At 47.7% G+C, this 25672-nt stretch overlaps 1 protein-coding gene and 1 long non-coding RNA gene across 4 annotated transcripts; one reads left to right on the forward strand and one right to left on the reverse strand.

Moving 5' to 3' along the window:
- Positions 1-1567: 1567 nt before the first annotated feature.
- On the reverse strand, positions 1568-6892 carry LOC120596939 (uncharacterized). Its single transcript, XR_005651269.1, has 3 exons — positions 6409-6892; positions 3197-3300; positions 1568-2566 (listed from the first exon to the last, which is right to left on the reverse strand). It is a non-coding gene; the product is annotated as an uncharacterized LOC120596939 (long non-coding RNA).
- Positions 6178-24713, forward strand: GPR55 (G protein-coupled receptor 55). 3 transcript variants are annotated; one of them, XM_039855502.1, is made up of 2 exons: positions 6178-6357; positions 20834-24713. In XM_039855502.1, the coding sequence occupies exon 2, from the start codon at positions 20842-20844 to the stop codon at positions 21799-21801; it is 960 nt and encodes a 319-aa protein (XP_039711436.1). In that variant the 5' UTR covers positions 6178-6357; positions 20834-20841; the 3' UTR covers positions 21802-24713. The 3 variants fall into 3 exon arrangements, with proteins under 3 accessions (XP_039711436.1, XP_039711435.1, XP_039711437.1); XM_039855501.1 differs by lacking the exon at positions 6178-6357 and adding an exon at positions 14880-15402; XM_039855503.1 differs by lacking the exon at positions 6178-6357 and adding an exon at positions 15309-15383.
- The last annotated feature ends 959 nt before the right edge of the window (positions 24714-25672 follow it).

Here is a 25672-nt window from a genome sequence, read left to right on the forward strand (position 1 = left end):
ACAGGAAACTGTTACGTGATGGGATCAGCGAAGCGGGCGAGCAGTCCTGGGTGAGGATGGAGGACAGGACCAGGCCAGAGGTCGGTCGCAGAGGCAGCTGGGCAGCTGGACTGTCCTTGTAGTTAACGCCTTCCTGAGTTCAGAACTTCGAGGGTGGCGTGTAGTTGAGGCCTCTGTGCTTTCATCTTATAGATATTCATATGCACGTTCTTTTCCTTTAGAAGAGGTGTAGACTCGATCGTTTTAATGAACACTGAAACGTTTTCCTTCCGTAACAGCTTTCCCTCATATAATACTATGTGCATTATGTAACGGAAGTTAATGTGCCTTTGCAGAAACATCTGTAATTTTTAAATTACATAATACAATTAAGACTTTTGGTCACCGTACAGTATCCATCCAATTTGTGAGTTATTTTCTACCTTCAAAACCAACAAGTAGGAAACAAAGTTTTGTTCTTGTGCCATCCTTTAACATTTTCTCTGTCCCGTGGGGACACCCCTCAGAAACAGCAGTGACAACCTGATGGGCAGGTTAGGTGGGACGGGCTGCGGGTGGGAGATGAGCTTCTCTAAGTAGCAGAAACGCCTTACGTTGGTTGGAGGCAGACAGTGCTGGTTTGAGAACAAAGAGCTGGAACTTCATGCTTGATAAGCCAGATTTTCTCTGTCAAGTTGGAGACAAAAGTGTCTGTGGATGGTGGGGGCGGGGCAGGCTTAAGAAGTGGAGGAGGCTGAGTGGGACTGACCTCGCACCCGGAAAGGATGCTGGCATACCAAGACCGCCATTGTAATTGTCTCCTTTTGCCTCATCGGAGTGTTTCACACTGGCTCGGTGGCCTGGGGGTGGAGCAGAGGACTGACCCAGGCTGGGGACGAACTGGGCGGTGGCGAGGCGGAGGGTGGAGGGCCAGGGCACCACCCGTGGGGTGTGGAGGGAGGGCTAGAAAGAGAGGGGAGTTTTCTGGGGTCGAGGGACTCCACTGTGTGCCTGCGGGGACGGGGGGGAGGTCACGCTATGACAGCAGAACATGGAAATAAAGAGGCAGGTACAGGGGCCGTTTTGGTTGGGGCCTCGGAGTCAGGCTTCTTAAAAACTGGGTCACCTGGGGCAAGTTGTTTCACCTCTCGATGGCTCCGTTTCCACACCCCAAGTCGGGGCGCTCGTGGGCCCTGCCCCATGGAACTTTGTGAGGATCCGATGAGGTGACGCAGGTGTGTGTTCACCGCTGGGCTCAGCAGGTGCAAATCTGGTCTCGTGGGGCGATCGTGGGCCCAACGCCAGCCGTGCCCTGTGCCCTGGTGCACACGTAAGCTTGTGACTCGCCTTTGCCGTACCTCAGTTTCCCCATCCGTGAATGAGGCTAATGATGCCGTATGCCTCATAGGTTGTTTGGAGAATGAACAGACTCTATTTATAAAGTGTTTGGGCCACTGACTGATGCTTAGGACTTGCGATGTAAATGGTGGAGGGTGCCGTTCCTGTCCTTAACGAAGCCTGGGCTGGGGCGGGCTGTGACCGGGAAGGTATTTGATGACAGTTAAGGGCAGAGGGGGCTGACTCTGTGGGTCAAGCGTTTTGCAGGAGAATGGGAGTGCTGGCTTCACACCTAGAGAGGCGTGGGGAGGTGCCCTCAGTTCTAAAAAAGCTTTTCTATCCTCCAACCCTGTATATATATAAAATTGAAATTAGTTCAAAGATCTCCAGGAAGAAAACGAATACCATCCTGACTGTAACAGTGGAGGGCTAAAGATATGCTCCTTAGCTCCTTATTGAAGTACACAGCACACGAAGGAAAGGACACACTCACACTCCAATTACCAAATTCCAGGCAGCAAAACAAAGATAAAAATGTGTGTTGTGGGGGAGGGGTGGGAAGGAGTAAGTGGGGAGAAAACGTGCATGATAAATAAGGACAGACATTTAATAACTAAAACGTGAAAGGTAATACTAAGCTCCCGATGGACATGTGGGCTAGAAAGACACAGTCCATGCAAAAGTAAATGTGAAGAGAAATATTCCCAAAGGGTCCACCATGCCCCCCACCCCATCACGTCTCCAGGAAATACTGGTAGCTGTAACCTCTGGCAGGTGTCAAGAGGCTAGAGGCAGAGGAGAAGCCCCAGGGGCCCAGGCAGGAGGGGGACAGGGGCCCGGGCTGCCAGGCAGGGGGGGGAAGGCAGGACACTCCCAGAATGGTTCAGCCCAGGACTGCTCCCCGTGAGACCAGACCTTGAGGGGTCCTGGGAGAAGCTGGATGAGACAAGCCAGTCATGTTCATCTGGGGTGTCTACCTAGAGTTCCGAAGGGGTTCAGAGGCTCCCACGAAGTGCTGGTCCCTCTTATGTAAATCACAAGCCTTTTCCTTCCGCACATTCAGCGGGGAGAGGAAGTTCACACGTCCATCTTTTCCAGCCTTGGTGGCGAGGGGCACCCTCTGCCTGCTGTGGGAGCTCAGGGTCTGGCTTGAAGATGGCCTTCGTGTGACTCCTGCATGCTCAGGGGACCCCAGGCCACATGGAGGCCCTCGGTGGTGAAAGGCAGGGCGATTGTGGAGAGCAGGTAGCTTTGAGAAAATTACTAGAGTCACGACAGGAACTGAAGGAAAGCCCACACCCAGAGGTCTGAGAATCTAGAACTTTCTGCCTTAACCTCAGGATTACATTTCCAGTGAGAGCTGGAGGGGAAGTGTGGGAGGGGCGGGGAAGGGTGAGCGCTAAAGGGTTGCTGCCTCCTTGAGTGTCTCATCCCTGCCGCCTTGGTATTAGGCTTCGGGCCCTGGTGTTGTCAGCTGCCTACCTTCAAGGAGGCTGGCCACTGCAGTCTCTGCTCTGAGGATTCAGCTGTCAGTCACCGTGGGCAACTAGGGGGCAGGGTGAAGGCAGGCTTTGGGGATTGGGTTCAGATCACAGGAAATGGTCTCCTTTGTGTTGCAGTGGAGTCAGCCAGCTAAATGCATAGGTCCTGCTTGGGGACAGAACCATAACAGAACCTAGAGTTTGGGGGCAGAGGGTGGGCGGGGCCGGACCTCTCTGCCTCTCCCCACCTTTCCATCCTCAATTTCTCCTTCTCTCCCCCACTGAGGCTTCCTCTTATTTCTGGGCCCTGCCCCCATCAGTGGTCTCTGGGCCCCACCCTCATGGGGGAGGGGTGTCCTCTGAATCATCGAGTACCCATGTTTAAAGGGTGCTCTTACCCCTGCTGCTGCACAGAATCCAGAAAACAGTGTTTCTGAAACGGTGCTGTCTGCGTCGTCTGTCCTGACCTCCGCCGCCTGGAGGAGAGATCATCAGCAGATACCTGTGGATTCAAGGACTGTGAGCTGCCACCTTACAGCAGTGGCTGCATGGGGAGGACTACTGAACCCCGCCTGCCGAGGCTCCCCCTGAGTCAGGCTGCCTCAGATGAGGCGGCCCATCTCTCAGACACCCCAAAACCCCTTCCCGTCCTAATTCCTTCATGTCGCTGCTGTTAGCCCTCACCCCACCACCCTGACCCTGCCGCCTGAGCGGGTCTGTCGTGCGTCCAGTCCCTGAACTGCCCCATCCCACCGTAGCTGGCCCTGACTTGGTTGAGTGCCAGAGGAAAGGCACCATCCTATATCAGGTTTCTCTTTTACTGGACGGCTTTCTGTATGACATTCCCGTCCGGTGCATTTGTTCCCTGGGACCCCGAGCACACCTGCCCCTGTACCTGTCTGGCCGGCTGGCCCTCAAGCCTCAATACCCTGACCCTTAGCTACACAGAGAGACCCTCGGACCCCCCAGAATGCCAAGCTCCTCCCTCCTCTAGTCTGCGCTAGGCTGCTCTCTTTTCCTCTAGTCTTCCTCCCTCCCTCACCTGTCCCTTACCCTCCCCACCCCCACCCCATTTCCTGAGCAGCTAACCCTGCAGGCTCTGGTCCAGCGGTGTCACCCTGCAGTGCCTCTCCTGGGACAAGGCTTCCCCTCTGGAGGGGACTCTCCATGAGTGGATGGAAGCAGCTTCAGGAGAGGGTGTGGGGAGCCCCCAGTGGTGCTGGGGGGCTGCTCTTTGGCAAACACAGTCAGGGCTTGCTGGCTCCTGGAGTTCAGGTGCTGCCCAGGAATGCTGCCCCCGCTGACTCAGGGCTCCCCAGCTTCCCCAACGGGCATCAGGCAGGGACCCCCGAGGCCCCCAAAGCCTCTGGTTTGTTCTGGATGATGATGAGGGTGGGGAGGACCAGGGAGCCTGCTTCTGGGAGGTTTGAGGTTAAACTTCTTAGAAAAAAGTCTTCGTATTTATGAATCCGCTGGTCTGTGGCAGGGGAGGCGGAGGGAAGCTGGATGGACAGGCCAGAGCCGCGGGCAAGTCTCTGCCTGGCCTCCCACTTCGTGAGCCAGGGGACACAACCCCGTGAGTCTCTCTGACCACACAGAGAGATATGGGTTGTCTCTGCACAAATAACAGCTTGTGTGTGGCTGTGGGGAAGTCGGCTGGGACCTCCACAGCACAGGCTGCCAGCGTCCAGTGAAGACGTAGATCCAAGGTCATTCCCTGCCCCGGGCCACAGAGCCCCAGGCTGGCCTGGGTCCTTCCCCAAGAGGGCCCCCCCCCCCGGCCCCTGGCCCAGTGTAAACTGGGGTGAGCTGGCCAGGCTGGGGCTGCCTAGCTGCCGCTGCAGGGGGCCAGGAGCTGTGGAGAAAGCAGCAGGGAGGCGACATGAGGGTGTCCAGTGCGGGCCCAGGAAGGGGTCAGCACTGAGGAGCCCGCAGAGTGATTCCCCCTCAGCCCCTCCTCAAAGGCAGTCTCGCCCACCTCCCCTTCTGGCTAGCTTCTGCTTAAAAAAAGGACTATGTCTCTATTTTATTGCTGTTGCTTTTTATTTAAATTTTGAATATGCCTTGATTCGAATACCTATATAAACACATACAGTAAAATGCCTCTGCCCACCACTGTCCCCAAATCCAGCACCTACCCACCCTGCAGGACACCACCAAGGACAGCCTCTTCCAGAGTTTTTGTATCGACGCATACACAAATGTGTTCTTATTTCTCCTTCTAACGCAAAAGATGGAGTCCCGCGTGGGCTGTTCTGCATACAAGTCACCTTCCTCCTCCCTTTCCGAAGAGCTTGGCTAATGACCTCCGTCAAGGGAGTAACAGTGGTCCTCACCCCAGTTTACACTGGGCCAGGGGCCTGGGGGGGCCCCTCTTGGGGAAGGACAGCCCAGAGCCCTGTCTTCACTCCCAGGCCAGCCTGGGGCTCTGTGGCCCAGGGCAGGGAGTGACCTTGGATCTACGTCTTCACTGGACGCTGGCAGCCTGTGCTGTGGAGGTCCCAGCCGACTTCCCCACAGCCACACACAAGCTGTTATTTGTGCAGAGACGACCCATATGTTGAGACAAATCACCCAGGCTCACCTCGGGGAGTTTCTCTTCCTGTAGACACCTGAAGGTCACAGCATGCCAGCCCGTAAACATAATCCGAGACTCTATGTTTAATGGGATCTCCTAGTCACTTCTGGGCACGGTTGCCAGGCTGTGTTTCAGCCCAGACTTTCCTGAATGGCTGGAATCTGTAAGGGTTCTCTGCTGAAAGCCACCCAGGACCCATGGGTGAGGCTCAGGTCCCAGCTCTGTAGGTGAAACACTCTGGGGAAATCTTTCCTCCGGGGGCCCTTAGGAGCTCTGTGGCCCATGGTTGACCCAAATCACTGTGGAGGCCTGGCAGAGCATGGGGCAAGCATGGGGTCAGCTCCTGCTGACCTTTCTTGGAGACACTCCTGCAGGGGCTCAGGCGTCTCCCCAGGCTGTGGCCTAAGGCCTTCCTGGTCCCTGGGTCCTAAACATGAACGTGTCCAGTGCCACTCTCCTTTCTGTGGGCAGCAGTTCTTACCTAAACCCCAGAAACACTGGAAGCCACAATGGTCTTTTTAGACGCTGGCCGTCCCTGCGTGACACCTGACTTGGAATGCCCGGTGTGTAAGACGTTTCCTTTTCCAGGTTTTCATGCCTCTGCTCATGCAGAGGGTCTTGATTCTTTTCTTTCTTTCTTTCTTTCTTTTTTTTTTTTTGAAGCTGGGTGAGCGTGCAGACCCCTGAGAGGGCACGAAGTGTAGATGCTCTTTCTGGAAACATGCTCCCCATGCCCCAATTTCGTCCCACGTGGAAGGGAGGGACACCGACAGCCCCTCTCAGACCTGAGAGAAGGACATCCCAGCCAGACAAGGCTGACGCTGGAGCCACTTGAAGAATACCGGGTCCCACCCCCTCATTTCACTGATGAGGAAGCTAAGCCCCAGAGGGGGAAGTGACTCTCCCCAGAGCAGTCTGGTGACCAAGCTGGGAGGAGAAATAACATCTCATAGCTTGCTCAGCTGCACGGACCACCGACAGGTAACAGCCCCTGGGCCACTTAGAAAAACAGGCACAGAGCCACATACTGACCTTGTTCTCGTGGACTGCAGGTGACTGTCCTGAGGCCAACTGGGTCTTCACGGCCTGGACACGGTCCACACCTGCCCTGACTCAGGGGGCTGTCCCAGGTGGCAGGGGCAGCGGCAGCCCCGGCAGCCTTCGTGACAGCAGCAGCAGGCAGAGGGCTCGTTTGTCCCTGATCATCAGTGACATTTTTTCACAAACCCTCAACTTCCTCCTGATCTGACTCAGGGCTGCAGCATCTTGCCAGGGCGGGGAAGCCTCGCTGTAGGTAGGCAGCCGGGGAAGCTCAGCTCGCGTGCTACCATCCTTCTCGGTCCGGCGGCCTACTCCCCCCCGGAATCTGACGGGGGAAGCACCAAGAGCCCGAGACTGCACGGTGTCAGGAATCACCCTGCAGCCCCCGAGCACGGTGCTGGTGGCACTCCAGGGACGTGCTTGGGAGCCCAGGCCGGCCACTTGCCAGCTGTTTCTCCCCCAGCCTCGGTGCCCCTCTCTGGGGAATGCGAGCAATAGTGGTTTCTGCCTCCTGGGGCTCGAGAGCAGTAAGTGATGAACGCGCTCGCCCCCAGTGAGCACCCAGGAAACTTCGAGGGCTTTATATATTGTAGCTGGATTATTTTCGCACACTAATCAAGGGTCTTTTGGAGAGGCTGGGAGGGGAGATACAGCAGCATGGGGAACTCTGAGGGTTCTAGATTCTTTCTTGAGAATGGGAGGTCAGGAAATGTCTGCCAGAGTGGCCTGGGCTGGGCTCGATGCCGCCCAAGGTGGTGTGGGGCTGAGGGGCAGGGGCGTGCAGAATGCAGCCCAGAGCTCAGTTCTGACCCCTTGTCCCAGCTCCAAAAGGAACACCTGTCACCCTGCAGCTGCCTCAGACCAGGTCATCGGCTTTTATTCCCCATTTCGCTTAGTGAGACCTTCCTGTTTGCTGTGAGGCACGGTGATGCAAGGGCCAAGGAGACACGAGCCTTGTCCCGGAGTCGCTACGGCGGGGGATCCTTAGTGCTTTGGCACCCAGATGACTTCAATGGTCCTCAGTCAGGCACAGTAAGGAAATCTTATCAGATGATGCAGGCAAATCAGGGAAGTGGACATTCGAAGGGAAGGATGAGGTTTTTAGGAGGGGAAGGGAGAGTACTGAGGGGAAGGAGGAGATGTTAGGTGGAGCAGAGCAGACAGAGGGGTGAGGCAGTGGCTGCGGGGAGCTCCTGGACATGTCGGCTGCTCTCGCTGGTGACACTGGTGGGGGCCAGGGTGGGGACAAGATGACGGAGAGACTCAGAATGTGACTTCCACTGAGAGCTCTCACTACTTGTTTGACCTCAGGAAGACTAGTTTCTCTGAGCCTCGCTATCTTTACCTGTCAAATGGGCATAACTGTCACAACGTCCCAGGAATGTCCCGAGCTCCCTCCACAGAGGACTTAGCACAGTCCCTGAGCTGGCTGGCCCCCTCCGGCCCCTCAGCCCCTGTTCCAGTCCACCGAGCTCAGGGTGCAGCTCTAGCAGCATTCTGGAGTCAGGGAGCTGCTTTTCAGGTGCCGTGTTTCCTTTTGTCCTGTGTCTTCATTCATCGTGTTTCCCGGACAGAAGTCCAGCTCAGGCGTAGTCTGAGGAATTTATTCATGGCGTCAGTGGCAGATAGCTGCACGTAAATATTGATGTCTTAATTGTGGCATTCAACACTGCAGCCCTGGAGGAGAAGGGCGTTCTAGGCGAGCAACCTGGATGAGATGACACTGGTCTGCTCAGTCTACACCCCTCAGGCTGTACCAGCTCTGCTCAGCCGTGGCCAGGCCTCCCATCTCTGGTGCTCCATGCGAACGAGGGGTCTGGCAGTGCAAGAGAGCGGGGCACCTTCTTAGCCTGCAAATCTCCTCAGGTTGCCTTCTTCTCGTGGCTGGTGTTTTCTGGAAAGTTCTGTCTGCTAATGCAAGGAAGATCGGCTTGATCTGAGCCACACAGTCGGGTGTAGGTGCCCCAACTGTGCAGCCGTGGGCTTGGGGCTAACCCAAACGAGAGGCTGGATCTTTGATGGCGTGGGCAAATGCGGGTACCGGGGGTCACAGGCAGCTGTAGGAATCACAGCCCAGAGTGGGGCTGAGTTGGCAGGAAGAGAGCCAGCTCAGGGAGGCTGTGGGTTCTAGGCTCAGGGGGCTGAGCGGTGCTGTGCGGATGGGAGACCCCAGACCGAGGTCCCATAGTCAGAGAGAGCCAGAGCAGAGCCGAGGCCCCCAGGCTCCGCGCCTAGTCCTTTTCCACTCACAGGATGTCTTCTTTCCTTGTTACTAAACATTAATTTATGGACGGAAGATTCCATTTCAGGGTTAAAAAAAAAAAAAAAGCCCTCCATATGTGTAAATTTCCTTGACAACATTCTGGATAAATGGATCTCCTGCCTTTGCTTGCTTACCTCTGGTGACAGAAAGCTCACTACCTTTCCAATATTTCAGTAGTGTACTTCTGATTTTATCTCTGACTATTGAAGAGACTATTGAAAAAAATGCATAAGAAATGCCTGTTAGATAGTATTACTATCACGGTGCTGCAGCAAATTGCTGTTTTTGTTGTTGTCTGAGAGAGGTAGAATTGCCATGGCCTTGAAGTGCTGGGCCGGGCCCAGGAATGGGATAAATTCGGTTGAAGACCTTGTCCTCTCCCAAAGAGAGTGCATCCCCTTGTTTTACGAGTTAGTCCTTACTGGTCTTGCTAATTGTACCTTATTAGTAATTGGGCCGTTCAGAGCTCTAAATTTCTCTACTCGATCGATGATATTCTAAGAGGGGAGCGTTAAGGTCTCTAGCTACAATTATATTTCCATTTCTACTTCCTTTTTCATTTCCGGCATGTTTCTGTTATGTACTTCTTTGCTGTGTTCATAGGGACGAAAGTCAAGCATTTTATGTTTTAATTATTTATTGTATCTTTACCTTCGTGGAGCTGGTGTTACTCTCCTGACCCCTTTTACTAAAAAAGATCGCTTCGTCACAGTCCTTTCTTCTCTAGTGTGAGTGCCTGATAAACCATAGGTTATCCTGTCATTTTATTACTTCTATGCCTTTTTGTTTTCTCTGTGTCTCTCACCCAAGAAAGATGATTGAGTTTTGATATGTTTTAATGGCTGTCCCTTTCCATAGAGAGTATTACAGTTGTTAGAGAGTGTTACAACTATAATTGTTATATTTGTGTCAACTCCCGTGGGGTAGCCTCCGTTTTCTATGTAGAGACAGTGCATTTTTTCACTTTCAGTTTCTATTGTGAATTTTCTCTTTCTTTTGTCCCTTTAAAATAGACAAGATAATTTAAGGGTCCAATTTCGAAAATATTTGTTTTAACTTCTGCATTTGTTTCTATGACTAGTTCTTCAAACTTTGAATTATATGAAAGATTCTCACTTCCCTTTACCCGCTCTTTACTGTTTTTCTGTCATTTTGCATCTCTTTTCTATTATTCTTTATTCCTTATGTTACGCACAATTTTTACTATGTAATAGCTGATCTGTGGATAGATAAAACTTTTTTTTTTTATCATGAATCGGGTTCTTTACACCTTTCTCTCATCTTTTAGGTGGTACATGCTTTCTCATCTGTCACTTGTAATGCTCTCTGTCACTTCGTGCTTTGTCCCCAAGTCCCTCAGACGTTACATGTTGAAATGTTCATCTTTGACCTCGCAAGATTTATGCCTCATCAGCTGAGCACTGATTAGTTCAACGTGTTTCTTTAAGTTTTGTGTAAATCTCCCTCCTGTCCCCACCTCAGGCACACACAAAATTTTCTTCTTTTAAGGGAAAGTCAAAAGCTATTCTTATTTTTCTCGTTTTTCCTTGCATTTAATAAAATTTTTGAAAAAAAATTAATGGTTTTCATATTATAATTAATTCTAAAAAAATACACCTCTCCCCCCAAAAAAGAGAGAGATAAAGATAAAATATTTTAAAATCACCCACAGTCTAACTATTAGAATGCAACTGACGTTTGGCTTACGGAAAATTTTTTCTAGGTTTTTTTTCCCTAAGCGTGGTTTTTTTTTTTTTTTATCACAGTTGAAATTATTCTGAATGTATAATTCTGTCATTTGTGGGGTTTTTACTTAACATTGTCAGCATAAACACAACATAGTCAGACAGAAAAATTTTCCATTGAGTAGATTTACCGAAGCGAAACTAAGCTTTTATTGGCATCTGAATGTGTCCGTGTATTTTTCGTTATCAGAAAATAATGTTAAAGTGAATATATTTTTGTCCATAATTTTTCTTCCTTTTGCATACTTTACTTAAGGTAAAGTTTCAGAATTACTAGATGAAAGACTAATATGATTCCTATGGTTTGTTATAAAAGTTATCAAATCTCAAAACTTGTCTATTAAGTTGTATGCTCACAGCATATCAGTGACTGTCTCATAAAACTCTTGCCAGCTTCTTTGCTAAATTTGATAAGCAAAAATTTTATCTCTTTGTGAATTCTCTTCTGGGAACTATTTGTGCCTTTTACCTGTTTACTTATCGTGGGTCTTGATATTGTACATTTTTATACTCTTCATAGAGAAAGACATCATTTATCTAATATATTTATTGCATTTTTTTCTTCTAATACATTATTTGATGTTAAAGTTTTTTAACAATTTTTTTTTCTAATTTTGTGCAGTCAAACCTGTTGCGTTTATTTTTTTATTCTTCTGCTTTTCAGTCATTCTAAGTTGACAAAGAGCTTTCCCCTCCACTGGCTTTTATAAACTGTCTACTAAATTTTCATCTAGTTTTTCTATGGTTTAATTTTTTGAAATTAATTCATTCATAAGTTTGGAATTTTTTTGCTATTTGGTGTGAGATGAGGATCTAAGTTGGTTTTTAACCTCCAAATTGTTCATTGATAATGTCGACATCATTTATTGACTAAGCCTTCCATTTGTATTCTGTATTCTTATGCATTATTTTATTCTCTTTCTTTTTTTCTTTCTTTTTCTTATTTCTGTTAGTTGTCTTAGTGGATTATCTAGAACTTCTGGGTCTTGTTGGCAATTTCTACAAGAATGCTTGTTTTGTTTGTTTGTTTGTTTGTTTGTTTTACCATTAAATAAGTTGGCCATTGATGTATTTCATTTAAATGACTTTTATGGAAAAATTATCTATTGATACAAACAGACGGCTTTTCATTTTTGCTTTAACGATGCAATACATAATGTTAATAGATTTCCTAACATTGAAACGGTTTTATATTTCTGTGGTTAATCTGATTTGGTCATTTAAGCAATAATTTTTCTCTTTCGTGCTACATTTGTCATGTTTTGGTATTTGGGTACTTTATTGTCATAATACAAATTCATTAACGTTATCTTACGTTCTGAAATTATAGATTATGGGAATTATCTAGTTCTTGAAATTTTAAATAAGCTAGAGCCTGTTTAAGAGTAATTCTTTGATAATGTTCTCAGTTTCTTTCATGGTTATTGGTCTAATCAATACTTGTGTCAACTCTTGTATCAATTGTGGAAAATTAAGTTTTGTCCACAAATCATCAAATACATCAAGGTTTTTAAACAGGTTAGCACATAAATAAAAAGGCAGTTTTTTCCTATTTTTTTCTCTTCTCTCTATCTAAGCTTAATGCCTTCTTTCTTATTTCTAGTTATGATCATTTAAGTCTTTTTTCTTGATCGTAGTTGTTAGAGAGATACATGCTTTACTTAGTTTACCATTTACCTCCCCCGCCCTCCAAAAACCCCAAGCTATTAAATTTATTAATTCTGGCATTTTCTTCTTTTCTAATTAATTAATTTCTGCCTTTATCTTAATTTTTTTCTGATTATTTTTGTTATTTTTTCTAAATGCTCAAGTTGAGTGCTTAATTCATTTTCTAGTTGTAAAAAAAAAAAAAAGATTAAAGCTGTTATGTATTTATCTCTGAGAAGAGTTTTGGCCACATCCTGTGAATTTTTTTTTAAAAAACCAGTCCAGAAATACTTGTCATTCTTGATTATGTCCCATTTGTTTTGTTTTGTCGTTCCGACTTTACTTATTTGTAAATAGCCAATTTTAATTTTTATTTCCTAGATTTCTTTATATTGTGGTTAGAGAATGTAACCAACATAATTTCTACTTTTTTAATGGAAGGTTTTATTTTTGCTAAGCAGATAATTCATTTTAGCAACTGTTTCTTCAATACTTGAGAAAAAGGGGATTATCTATTTGTTTAAAACCAAATCCAAAAGCTATTAATTATATTCATTATATTATTTACATAATTCTATCTTCTAATTTGTATTTTGCCTACTTGGTGTGTTCCAATCTGTAGTATATTAAAATCTGCCACTTCAATGTATCTTTCCCAATGGCTTTTTGAATTCTATTATGCTTGTGTAATTTTATACAATGTCATTCAGTGCATATGATTACTTAACTATATTTGCCTTCACAATCTTTTTATTAACATAAAATATTCTTTTTAATCCTTTGTGTGGCTTTATTCTTTTTTTTAAAATAATATTAAAAATTTTTTAATTATAGTTGCCATACAATATTATATTAGTTTTGGGTATAGAACATAGTGATTATATACTTATATAACTCAAGAAGTTATCACCCCGATAAATCTAGTTCCTATCTAACACTGTACATAGTTACTACAATGTTATTGACTATATATTCCTTATGCTATTCCTGATGTCTCCATAACTATTTTGTAACTACTGTTATGTATTTCTTAATCCTTTTTCTTTTTATTCCTGCCCCCCCCAACTCCCTTCCCATCCGGTAACCCTCAAAATGTTCTCTGTATCTACGAGTTTGTTTCTGTTTTTGGTTGTTGTCGTTTATTTTGTTCTTTAGATTTCACATGTATGTGAAATCATATGGCATTTGTCTTTATCTGACTCATTCTACTCAGCCCAATACCCACTAGGTCCATCATGAAATATCTTTTAGTCTGTGTGTGTCTTTTAATCTGAAGTGAGTCTCTCGTAGGCGTCATATGTAAATGCCTTGTTTTCTCATCCATTCGGATACCCTATCTTTTGATTGGAACATTTAATTATTTTTCATTTGAAGTACTTGTTGATAGTTATGTAGTTATTGCCATTCTTTATTCATATTTTGATACACATTTTTTTCTTCTTCTTAAAGAAGTTCCTCCAACATTTCCTATAGAACTGGCTTGTTGGTGATGAACTACTTTAGCTTCTTTTTGTCTGGGAAGCTCTTTATCTGTCTTTCGATTCTAAATGACAGCTTGTTGGGTAGAGTACTCTTGGTTGTAGGTCCTGGCTTTTCATCTCTTTGAAGATTTTTGTGCCAAGCTCTTTTCATCTGCCAAGTTTCTGTTGAGAAATCGGCTGACAGTCTTATGGGAGCTCCATTGTAGGTAACTAACTGATTTTCTCTTGCTGCTTTTAAGATTCTCTCTTTGTCATTAAACTTTGGAATTTTAGTCATGGTGTGTCTTGGTGTGGGCCTTTTTGAGTTCATCTTGTTTGGGACTCTCTGCACTTCCTGGGCTTGTATGTTTATTTCCTTCACCTGCTTAAGGACGTTTTCAGTCGTTATTTCTTGAAATAGTTTTCAATTCCTTGCTCTCTCTTTTCCCCTTCTGGCACCCCTATGATATGAATGTTGTTGTGCTTGATGTTGTCCCAGAGTCCCCTTAAACTATCCTCGTTTTTTTGGATTCCTTTTTCTTGTTGCTGTTCTGATTGGGTGTCCTCCACTCTCCCATCCCCTATATCGCTGATTCGATCCTCTGCTTCATCCAATCTATTGATTCCCTCTAATGTACTCTTCATCTCAGCTATTGTTCCCTTTTGTTTTCCATTTCCATATTTATGTTTTTTATCTCTTTGTTAAAGTTCTCCCTGAGTTCATCTACTTTTCCCCTAAGTTCACTGAGCATCCTATAACCGGTGTTTTAAACTCTGAATCTGGTAGATTGCTTGTCTCCACTTGGTTTGGTTCTTTTTCTGGAGCTCTGTTCTGTTCTTTCATGTGGGACATGTTTCTCTCCCCATTTTGGCTGCCTCCCTGTGTTTGTTTCTATGTATTAGGTGGGGGTCCTAAGTCTCCCAGTCTTAGTAGAGTGTTTTCATGTAGTAGGTGTCCTGTGGGGCCCAGTGGCACAGCCTTCCTTGGTCACCTGGGTGAGATGCTCAAGGTGTGTCACTTGTGTGAGCTGTGTGTGCCTTTCTAATATAGTCGAGCCTTTGTTGCTGCTTACACTTTGATGGGAGGGATTGACCCTTGGGCTGATTGTTTGTGAAGATTGGCTGGTGAGGGGCTGGCTCTACACAGCAGGTTTCAATTAGCAGGGCTCTGGTGGCTGCTCAGTCTGCCCTTCAGTGTGTCCTCCCCAGATGCAGCCCTGGGTGGTGCTGCGGCTCTGTTGTTGGTCAAAGTAGGCCACTGGGTATGTCAGTCCAAAGGCCTCCTGGGAGAGGCTCAGCTGCAGGCCAAGTGCAGCTGCAGCCTGTGCACTTCTGGGGCCACCTAGTAAGAGTCACCAAGCAAACTGCAGATGGCTGCCACTGTGCTGGCCTTATAGGTGCCTCAAGAGGCCAAGCCAGAAACTGAGGCTGGCTGATGCTAGTGCTGGGCTTGGTGCTGCTCATAAGAGATACGGGGCACGCCGAGGCCAGATGTGACTTCTTTGGGTTTTGTGAGCCTTTGAGAGATTTTAGGAAAGTCCACAGCATGAGCCAATTCAGGCCATTTGTGCTTGAGTGGGCCCATAAGTTGAGAGAGGTGAGATCTCAGAGAATCACCTGAGTGGAGCGGCTTGTGTTATCTAGATTGATGGAGACTCAGATATGGTGGCCGCCTGCATCCACAAGCTGAGAGGGGGGAGGGCTCAACCAAGGAACAATGGATATTGCCAGCACTTCTGTCCGGGATAAAGCCCCTCCAGCCCTCCAGCCCTCTCCCTGAAAGCTGACAACTCAATGTCTCCCTGCGTCCCTGGCAATCCTCAAACTGCTGCCCCTGTGCTGAAGCTCAGAGTGAGTGAGTCCATCAGTGGTAAGTCTGTGCGTGGGCCCCTTTAAGAGGAATGTCTGTGACTCCCGCAGTCCTCTGTCTCACTCAGCCACCATCACGCTGATTTTCACAGCCAGAGGTTGTGGGCACTTCTCTTCCTGGCACTGGACCCCTGGGCTGGGGAATCCAGTGTGGGGCTGGGACCCCTCACTCTTCAGAGGGGGAGGGGGCTCTGCAGCCAAGGTAACCCTCCTGATTCTGGACTGCCACATGCGATTGTGGGACCAGGCCATCTTGCGTCTCTGCCCCTCCTACCAGCCTCGAGGTGACCTATTCTATATGCCCCAAGTTGTAGGACTTGTGTTCAGCCAGATCTCAGGCGACTCCCAGGGATGATTGCTCGGTAGTTTTGTTATAATTTTGGTGTGGTTGCGAGAGGAGGTGTGTACAATATTTACCTTTTATGCTATATTGGCCGGTTTTCTAAAATATCATGCTATTTTAAAGAGTTAATCATATCTAATGATTAAGAAGTGCTGGCCAAAGTAAGAGCAATTTCATTAGAGCATGGGGGAAAAGTCCCATGTGAGTCTAAGAGTAAAGGGGAAAGTGAGGAAATGCATGCAGCTAATAAATTCAAGACTACATTGTGAAAATCGTGGCTTTATTCTTAAATTCTATAATGGCTAGGTATGAACATTACCACTTTGACCTTTTTGTTTCTATTTGCCTGCTATGTCATCATGGGACTTCTACTTTAAACGTTTCTCTGTCATCAAGTGGATCCTTTATAGGCAACAAAGAGTTGATTTTATTTTGCAATTGAACTGAAAATATTAGTTTAAAAAGGAAAGGTTGAAATTTTTATATTTATTGTTGTAATTTCTATGATTAGTTGCTTTTTTCATTCTAGCATTGCTCTGCTATGCAGTCTGATTTGTATCTTTTTATCTTCTTCGGTGATTTTGAAGATAGGTATCCCGTTTTTAATAGTCAGTGGCTAATTCAAGGCTTAAAAAAATCTTATACATTGATAATCTATAATTATCAAAGTAAAAAAACCGCGAACAATAACTTTTAATTTCCTTTTATGGAATATTGGCCTTGTCCATCTCTATTACTCTCCATCATCCCCACCCCCTACAACCCAAGAACATTGTTCATCTATCTAAGGCCTTACATCTTGTCTTTTTTATAGGACACGGATAATTTCTTTCACTGTTTTTATCTTTTAATTTTAATTTTGGAACTATATTTATCATAACATAAGTCCCTTTCTATGGTCTCCTGCTTTTAAAGCTCAGCTCCAAGCTTTTCTATCTTGATGTTTTCAATCTCCATTGTTGTTATCTCTTTGAGGTCTAAATTTTGCCTCTTGGAGGTGATATTTTTCTGAAAGCCACACATACCTGAGTGTGGCTTTCTGGGATCTTCACACCTGAATAGCAACCCAACTGAGTATGAAATTCTGTGTCTAAATTTTTCTCCCTCAGACACCTTCTGGTGTTCTGTTTTTCAGAGAGGTTTCCAAGGAACTTGGTTTGTTTATTCACAGATGTTTGTAAGGCTCTATATTCATGACATTTAAAGGTGAAGGGGAACATCTGAGAGTGGCTCTCTTTCTATTATTTTGCTTGAAACATGTTTCTTCTCATCCAAGTTCCCATCTTCTCTGTTGTTTGATTTAGCCCCACCTCTCAGGGGGCTGCTGCCAACTAACGAAGGTCATCCTGAGCCTTTGGGTCTATTCACGGACCTGATTTACTTGACCCATGACCTTTCCACATTCAGTTCTACTTCCTTCCTGGTATGAGACTGGGACCAAGGCCTGGTCAAATCTTCCTGTGAGGCAAAGGGACCCATCATCCCTACTGAAGAAAGTTAGCACACTACCGATGGTTCTGCTGGGAATGGTCATTGAGAATGTCGCCACTGCTGCCTGTAACACACTAACCAGATTCCTACATAAATGGAAGCGTTGGGACAGCCTCTGTGGTGGTTATCAGGTGGTTGCTCCAACCTCCCATCAGAAGAAACTGCTGCCTGCTGGGAGCACTGGTGCCCCTTCCACTCCATGGTGATGTTGACACTGGGGCCACGCTCTCCTTGGGCTGCTTCCAGCTAGTGACTGAGCCTGGCAGGGGTACTGGATGGTTCGTGCTCAACCTGGGTCTCCTCCAACGGGCAGCCTGTGCTTAGGGAATCCCTGTCAGCCTGGCCAAGATGTTGTCAGCGCTGCACTGCCCAGTCTTTCTACCCAGTCCTTCCTTCCTTCTTTCATCCCACAGGTGTCAGACTTGTTTTGTGGTCTGAAGCCTCTCCTTATCTGCTCCTACTCCCTCTTCCTTTATCCTTCACAGATCTTTCCTCTAATAAATCTTTCAAATGTCTAATACTGTCTTAGCATCTGCTCCTCAAGCCTCCCAACCACTCACCTCATACTGCAACCAGTTGATTGGCGTGGATCCCTGAACTGGCCAGGACAGGAGCTTTCAATGGCCCCAGGCCACAGGTTAAGTGAGGGGGAGGTTGCTGGCCCCAACTACAAGTGACCTGGATTTTACTGGCAGCCCAACTTTGAAAAAAAAAAAAAAAAAAACTGTTTGATCTCTTACTGCAGCCTGAAGTCTTTTTATCTTATTCCAGTGAAGTTCCTGATCTTTTTTTTTTTAAGATTTTTTTTAAAGATGGTTTTCTTGAACTTTCAGAGGGAATTCAGAGGATTAATTTTTCAGATTCTCTGTTCATCCTGACATTAACTGGAAGTATTTTTTTAACCTAATTTCTTTTTGCCAGTTTCATAGAGTACTTCCTCTGGCTTCAAAGATTACCCTTTGAAAAGTTCCCATTTGCTGTTTGTCAGTAATTCAAATGTGACCGTTAGGGTCTTCCTACTGGGAAACGCTGACAGCCAAATCCCATCTGTTTCCACACGTACACTCGGTACAGTCAATTCAGGCAAGACCTGTCATTCTAGAGTATGTGCTTTCCATCAGACCATTTTTCTCTCTTTTTCACAGATGCTTTTTCTTGGCCACTTTAGTTCTAGTCTTCACGTCAACAGCAATGTGCCGGGGTTACCCATGGAGTTTGCTTAAGCATGACCCAGCCCCAAATAGTTGCCCCGAGTTCCTTTTTGGCATTCTTATTCAATCTCCTTAAACACGAACTTTTTTCACTCTTATCTTTGTGGGGCTTGGTTTTTTGCTATTTCTGATGTTGAAAGTGACTTCTCTAAAGCCGATGGTGTTGTAACCCATTTCAGTTGGAGCAGGATTAGGTTTTTGTCTACTTTCTCATCATTTTTTTTGAAATTTACCTTGTTGGTTCTAAGTTATTCTAGCTATTTTTTAAAAACAGACCTGTGACTATTTTGGCATATTTAGTTGCAAGGAGGCAGCCTGCCAGTTCGCATCTATGCTGGAGTTTAGAAATGGCATTCTATATAGAATCTTAAAAATACTCAAATCTTTCCTTCCCAAAGGCCCCCAAGGGAGCTGAAATGACAAGACACAATAGAAGAATGGGAATTCCCTCAGCGATAGCTCTGTAGCAAAGAAATAAGTCACCCGGATGTTTATGGTGGATATTTTCTTTCCCAGGAAAGCCCTAGGAAAGAAACCTAAGGGTTCATCAATAGGCTATTGGCTAAATGAGTTGTAGGGTATCCACACAATGGGATGCAATGGCGCCATCGGAATAAAAGCGTGGAATCATAGATGCTGATGTGAAACAATTTCCAAGTAACATTGTAAGGTGAAAAAGTAAGGGACAGACCTGGGAGTCTAATATTTTCCAAACGTTAAAAAGAGTCATACGTGTACATGCATATATGTGTATGACTCTTTTTTAAAATTTCCAAGTATGATATATATACACTTGGAACATTTCTGGAAAAATTATGTACAGTCTGTTAACCATAGTTGCCTCTAGAAAAGACAACTGAGGCCTTGGGCTGTGATGGAGGCTGCTGTCTTTTGTCTGTTTTTTTGGACTGTTTGAATATCTTATTGACTACGTAGAATATATATTCATTCGTATGTTGAATCCCTGACCCCCGGTGTGATGGTATTAGGAGGTGGGGACTTTGGTTAGGGGACTAGCTCACGAAGGCGGAGCTCCCACGAATGAGGTTAGTGCCCTTATAAAACACCCCAGAGCGCTCTCTCTTGCCCTCTTTCTGCCATGTAAGGACACAGCAAGAAGCTGGTCATCTGCAACCTAGAAGGGGGCCCTCACCTGAGTATGCTGCACTCTGATCTCGAGCTTCCAGCCTCCAGAGCTATGAAAAATAAGTTTCTGTTGTGTATAAGCCACCCAGTTTATGGTATGCTGTTGTAGCAGCCACCTTCCTTGATGCAGAATCTCACAATGGCATACAGCCCTGCCCCAACCCCCAAAGTGACCAGGCTTTTAGGTAAGACCTGGCCAGGGCCTATCCTGGACCCTTGTCTTTGGCCTGATTAGAAGCCCTGACTTGACACCGCCCCCCCACTACCTGCTTTCTCCGCCTGCCCCCAGCATCCCTGTGCAGCCACACCTATAGCCTTGGTCCTCTTGTCCCTGAGACCAATTCTAGTTTTCTACCTGTCTAAAGAACTTTCTTTGCCCTATGGAGTCGTTAAGCCCTCATTTCATTCTCTTCGAGGATGTTCTTTCTTTCCTATTTCTCCATTTTCTGTCTGGTCTTCTCCTCAGAGTAGCAAGAGGCTGTAGCAACTATAGACTTCGTATCTTCCCAACTTAAAGTCCCACAGAAAGGGCCCCAAGTCCTATCCTAGAAACCCAAGGAAGAGTTTCTTTATTTCTCATTGCCTCTGGGTGGGTCACGCGTTTATCTCTGAACCAATGAACCAGTCACTGTGTCCGGGGGAATGTGATGCCCTGACTGCGACCAGCCATAGAGTCAGGCAGGGTCAACTCTGTCCAGCCTTTGGGAATGTGGGCGGGGAGAGCAGAGGGACAATGTACAAAGAGGAGCTGGGGCCTGGAAACAGTATTTGAATCCCTGAGCAAGCTGCAGCTCAAGTCAGCCCTGCCCTAATTTTTGTGTTTTCATTATGTGAAATTCTCTCTTTACTTAAACTGATTTGGGTCAGGGTTTGTGTCACTGTTACTACTTTTAACAGAAGGATTTCTGATTAAAAAAAAGGGACAGATATTCAGGCACAGTTCTGTTTTCATAAAAGGAAAAGGCATGTGTGTGTGCGCGCGCGTGTGTGTGCGTGCGTGCGTGCGTGTGTGTGTGTGTTTACGGAATGAGAGAGAGTCTGAATGATATATATGAAAAAGTAACAGTGTTACATCCAGGCAGCAGGATTAAAGGTAATTTTTTCCTGTTGTTTCTAATTGTCATTTAATGACATGAATTGCGGTATGAGAAAGGGAATTGTTTCTTATTCTCGACAAAGCCGTGTGAATCAATCACTTCTGGAGAGTGAGATGAACTCTACCAACTCTGTCGTTGATGTAGGAAAGAACATGAGTCAGCTCAACGAAAGCAAGAACTGCTCCTTCCATGATGTGGATGAGCTGATGAAAATCATGCGGCTGGCGACCCACATCCCCACCTTCCTCCTGGGCCTGCTTCTCAACCTGCTGGCCATCCGAGGCTTCCACACCTTCCTGAAGAGGAGGTGGTCGGAGTATTCCGCCACCTCCATCTACATGATCAACCTGGCGGTCTTCGACCTGCTGCTGGTGCTCTCCCTCCCGTTCAAGATGGTCCTGGACCACGTGCGGACTCCCTTTCCATCCCTCTGTACCTTGGCGGAGTGTGTCTACTTTATCAGCATGTACGGCAGCGTCTTCACGATCTGCTTCATTAGCCTGGACAGATTCTTGGCCATCCAGTACCCGTTCCTGGTCAGCCACTGCCGGTCCCCCAGGAAGATCTTCGGGATCTGCTGCGCCATCTGGGTCCTGGTGTGGGCCGGGAGTATCCCCATTTACAACTTCCACGGGAAAGTAGAAAAGTACACGTGCTTCCACAACATGTCCGATGGCACCTGGAGTGCCAAGGTCTTCATCCCCTTCGAGGTATTTGGCTTTCTTCTTCCCATGGGTGTCATAGGTTTCTGCTCCTTCAGGAGCATTTACATTCTGGTCAGCCGTTGGAACCACACCCAGGAATGGATCCAGCAGAGGGCCTGCATCTGGACGATAGCGTCCAGTCTGGCTGTCTTTGTGGTCTCTTTTCTTCCTGTCCATCTGGGTTTCTTCCTGCAGTTCCTGGTGAGGAACGGCTTTATCGTGGAGTGCAGAGCTAGGCAGAACATCAGCTTGTTCTTGCAGTTGTCCCTGTGTTTCTCCAATATCAACTGCTGCCTGGATGTTTTCTGCTACTACTTTGTCATCAAAGAGTTTCGTATGGGCATCATGGCCCATCAGCGTTCCAGAGGCCAGCCGTCCCTCCAGGATTCGGTGACTACCAGGGGCTAAGGGAAGAAAGCTCTGCTCAGAGGAAGGAAACTCTAGCCCCGATTCCAGTAGCAGACAACCTGTTCCAGGATTTCGATGTGGAGGGATGATACGTGGTACAATGAGTGTTGAATTGTCCTTTCGGATGCTCATTGAACGCTGTCTTTGTTCATTATGCCCCGAAGACCTTTTGCCCACACCCAGAGAGCTCAACATAAATCACCCAGTTTTGGGGGATTTCTGATAAATGTAAGAACCAGATGAATTCTTCATTTCTAAGTCCAAAAATCATGAGGCAGAAGAATTGAGAAAGAAAACAAGACCATCTGAACAAGGCTGTTCCCAACTCTCCCCTCTCTTTCTGTTAGACTAGGAAATTCTGGAAAGGAAGAGAGGGAGGAGTTAGGAGAGAGGAACAAGAGGCTTGGTCATGGGAGGAGGGGTCCTGAGCAGAGACGAAGTGATGGGGATGGCTCAAGCTCCTTTTTACTTTGGGGATCCTGGGGTGGGGCTTTCCAGTCCCTTCTGAGGCTCTGTTAGTCAATAACCTTGCAGAGATGACAGTAAGTGGGGGTGATCAGGGCAGAGCAAGTATGCACAGAGAGCCCCAAGTTCCCTATGGGCTTTTGAAAGGCCTAGAAAGCCAGCTAAACCTTTCCATGTCCACGAGAAGGCTGCGGAAGAACGAGGGGGCTGGTGTGGACAAGGATGTGGTGAAGCTGTGGACACTTTGTGGATGCAGAGAGGACAGAGCGGATAGCTGTTGGTGACACCTGAGAGCCATGAGGGTACAGGATACACCTGGGGAAGGAAGGAAGGACACAAGCCAAGGACTGGAAGTGGACAGTCCCTCCCACATTGTCACTGGGGTATCCATTGCATGGAGTTTTAGCTCTGGCCTGCGGGAGGAGAGGCAACGGAGACAAGTCCATGGAGACAAGCCCGGGAGAGGGGACATCCCAGCCGTGATCGTCTCGCTCTCTTGAACAGACTGGGGAGCTGTTCACCGTTTCCTTGTGAACGATGAGAAAGAATCAGATTTGATTTGGTTCAGCCAGAGGCGAATAAGGAAGAATAAGGAACAGGTGTTTGTCTTGCCTACCTGCGTCCCTGCTGTGGTCACAGTGGCATCTGGCCACGCGGGCCCTGTCCACAGAGCTGTCCCTCTCCAGTGGCTGGGAGGGAGAAAATGCGTCAGCCAGGAATGGAGGAACGATCTTGAGGGCACAAGGTGTTTGGCAGTTCTTGGCTGGAAACAAAGCAACTGAATCACGGCTTGGTTCCAGCCCCTCTAGTGATCTAAGCGGGAGCAGCAGAGACAGCTTAAGGCCTTCGATGACTCAGCTGCTCCACAGAGTCAAATGACTGGAAGGATAAATTGTGGGCTGGTTCTGCGAGATGGAGAGAGTGGGGTGAGAAGTCACAAATGAGACAAGGGAAAGGTGTTTTGGGAAAGCAACCACCTTCTACCTGTGGGATAAGAGGTCCCACCACCAAGTGGCGGGTGGAAGGAAGGTGTCGTGGGGGGAAGAGGGTGATTTAGAGAAAACTCTGATGGGAGAAAGGGGCGAGCTTGGGCGATTGCCCCAGGCTTGACAAGATGGAGCTCTGTGACGGGGGTGGACGTGGCCAAGGATAGACGACAGAGCTGCTTCCTGCTTGAGACTCTCCCCTTGACTGAGGACCACCCAAGGGCAGGAGCCCAGCCTTCTCCTGCCTCCCCTGAAGCTTACTCACTGGTTAGGTGGCGCTCTGTGGGGCTGGAGGGGAGGGTGATGAAGAAAGTATGGGTGAAGGGGTGGAAATCAGTATGGAGAGCCAATCAAGCCTGGATCAGGGGCTCCCGCCCCACGGACTGGGCCTCCAGGGACCAGCAGCCATAGTCAGGGGCTCTGCAGACCCAGAAAAGAGTCCAGCCCAGCTGCCCCAGGCCCTGACACTCCGGCCTCTGCCTGCAGGCTGCACTGTCCCATGGCCATCCTGGACAGAAGTACAGCTACGCTACTCTTAGAAAACCAGACTGCTGTATCCAGCAGGACATTTGGGGCTAGAGTGTGGTCAGAGCCCATGGGTGGGTGGAGTTAGGGACGACCCCTCTTCCAATTTCTCTCTTTGCGTTGAGAACTGGGAGCCCACCTGGTGGAGGTGAGTGGCACCCTTCATGCTGCAATTGTATCTACCAGACAGGCTTCCTAAAAGAAAAGGGACAGCGGGGCGCTAACCACACGTCATCCCCAGTGATGTTCGCAAACATAACATCTTGGACAGTGGGCAGCATGACCCTGCCCGAGTTAAGTGACAGGGGAGTCTTGACCCATGAGCTGTGTAACTATAAGGTGTAGGTCCTTGCAGGGGTATAGAGTCTTGAGTTGATGAGACAACTGTGGTCTGGTAAGTGAATCTTGGGGACCCCTTGACAAATCCTCGTTTCTCTACTTCTGGGACCTATCTTGGCTTGCGAGCCACGGAGGACTCATCAGGGCTCTCGAGAGTGAGCACAGGTCCAGCACTGCAAGTTGGGCTACTCAGCAGGAGGCTCCACACTCTGGGCCCAAGCCCGGCCTTTGATTAGCACTTGGATCTAGCAGGCAAAGAAGGAGTGGAGGGTCAGGGTCAGGGTCAGGGTCAGGGTTAGGGTTAGGGTTAGGGTTAGGGTTAGAGTGCACATTCAGCCAAGGGTCCAATCCTGCAGCAAGCGGCAGTCGATGAGTTGGGGAATCTTTAACTTACTTGTGGAAAGGCTGAAATTCCTGCTACTAAAGCCAGTGGAAGCTTGGAGATGTCGTTTGGCCATAAATGTGACCTTATTTATTCTCCTACTCTGGAAAACCCGGAGACATGCTTGTTACTTGCACATGTATGAAACTAGCACAATTAATTAGAAAAAAATTATTTGATTAACCTGATTTGCCAAAAAAAAAAAAAAAAAAAAAGATTCCTATGACACTGTGTGACCTTGTCTTGGGGCTATATTTACTGGGTCCAGAGAAGAGCTGACCCCTGATTGCCCTTGTGAGGTGACCCAACAATCATGGCCCAAGGGACCAAGAGGAGACCAGCTCGAAGTAGCCACCTGGACACCCAGTGTCAGATAACGGGGCGTTGCCCTCGGGCCTGCTCCAGGAGCACAGCTGGGGCCTGTCCCAAGAGCCTGGGAGCCACACCCTGCAGGGTCTAGTCACGACTCCCCACTTCCACATGGGTACTTGGTTCTCTGTGGTAGTGACTGGGCTACCACAAGCCCTGCTGTGATCCCTCCACACGGGGTCCACCCCGCCCTTTTCCTGCCATCTCGTCCTGCCGCCACCGTGAGTGACACCAGAGCTGCCTTCACAGGCCCTGGCCCCTCTGCCTACGCCGTGGAGCCCAGAGTGGAAGACACGGAGCCAGCTCTGCAGAATCTCTCCACGGGTGACCCCCTCTTTTCTCTGACCACTTACCAAATGAGTCCGACTCTCCCGGGTCAAATCCGAGTTTTCCTTCATGGGTCCCCACGTGTGGATCCGGCCAACCTGTCCAGACCTCCTGGAGAAAGTGAACTGCTAGATACTGGTTCAGGCCACCCCTTTCTCCGAGTTCCCCACAATCCCGAGCCCGGCTAGTCATGGCCTAGGTGCCGAGGGCTAACTCACCATGGACATTCTTACTCCTTGACAGCTGCCGCGGACTGAATTATGTGTCCCCATTTCAAATCCACACGTTGGTATTTGGAGACGGGGCCTTTGGGAGGCGCTTAGGTGTAGGCGAGGCCCTGGGAAGCCCTTCTGATGGAATTAGTGCCCTGATTGGAAGGAACACCAGAGTGCTTGCTTCCTCTCTCTCTCTCCACCTGCATACGCTGTGAAAAGGCCGTGTGAGGACCTGGGGAGAAGGCAGCCGTCTGCAACCCCAG

Source organism: Pteropus medius, unplaced genomic scaffold (assembly GCF_902729225.1).
Source record: "Pteropus medius unplaced genomic scaffold, Ma_sr-lr_union100, whole genome shotgun sequence".
NCBI lineage: Eukaryota > Metazoa > Chordata > Mammalia > Chiroptera > Pteropodidae > Pteropus > Pteropus medius.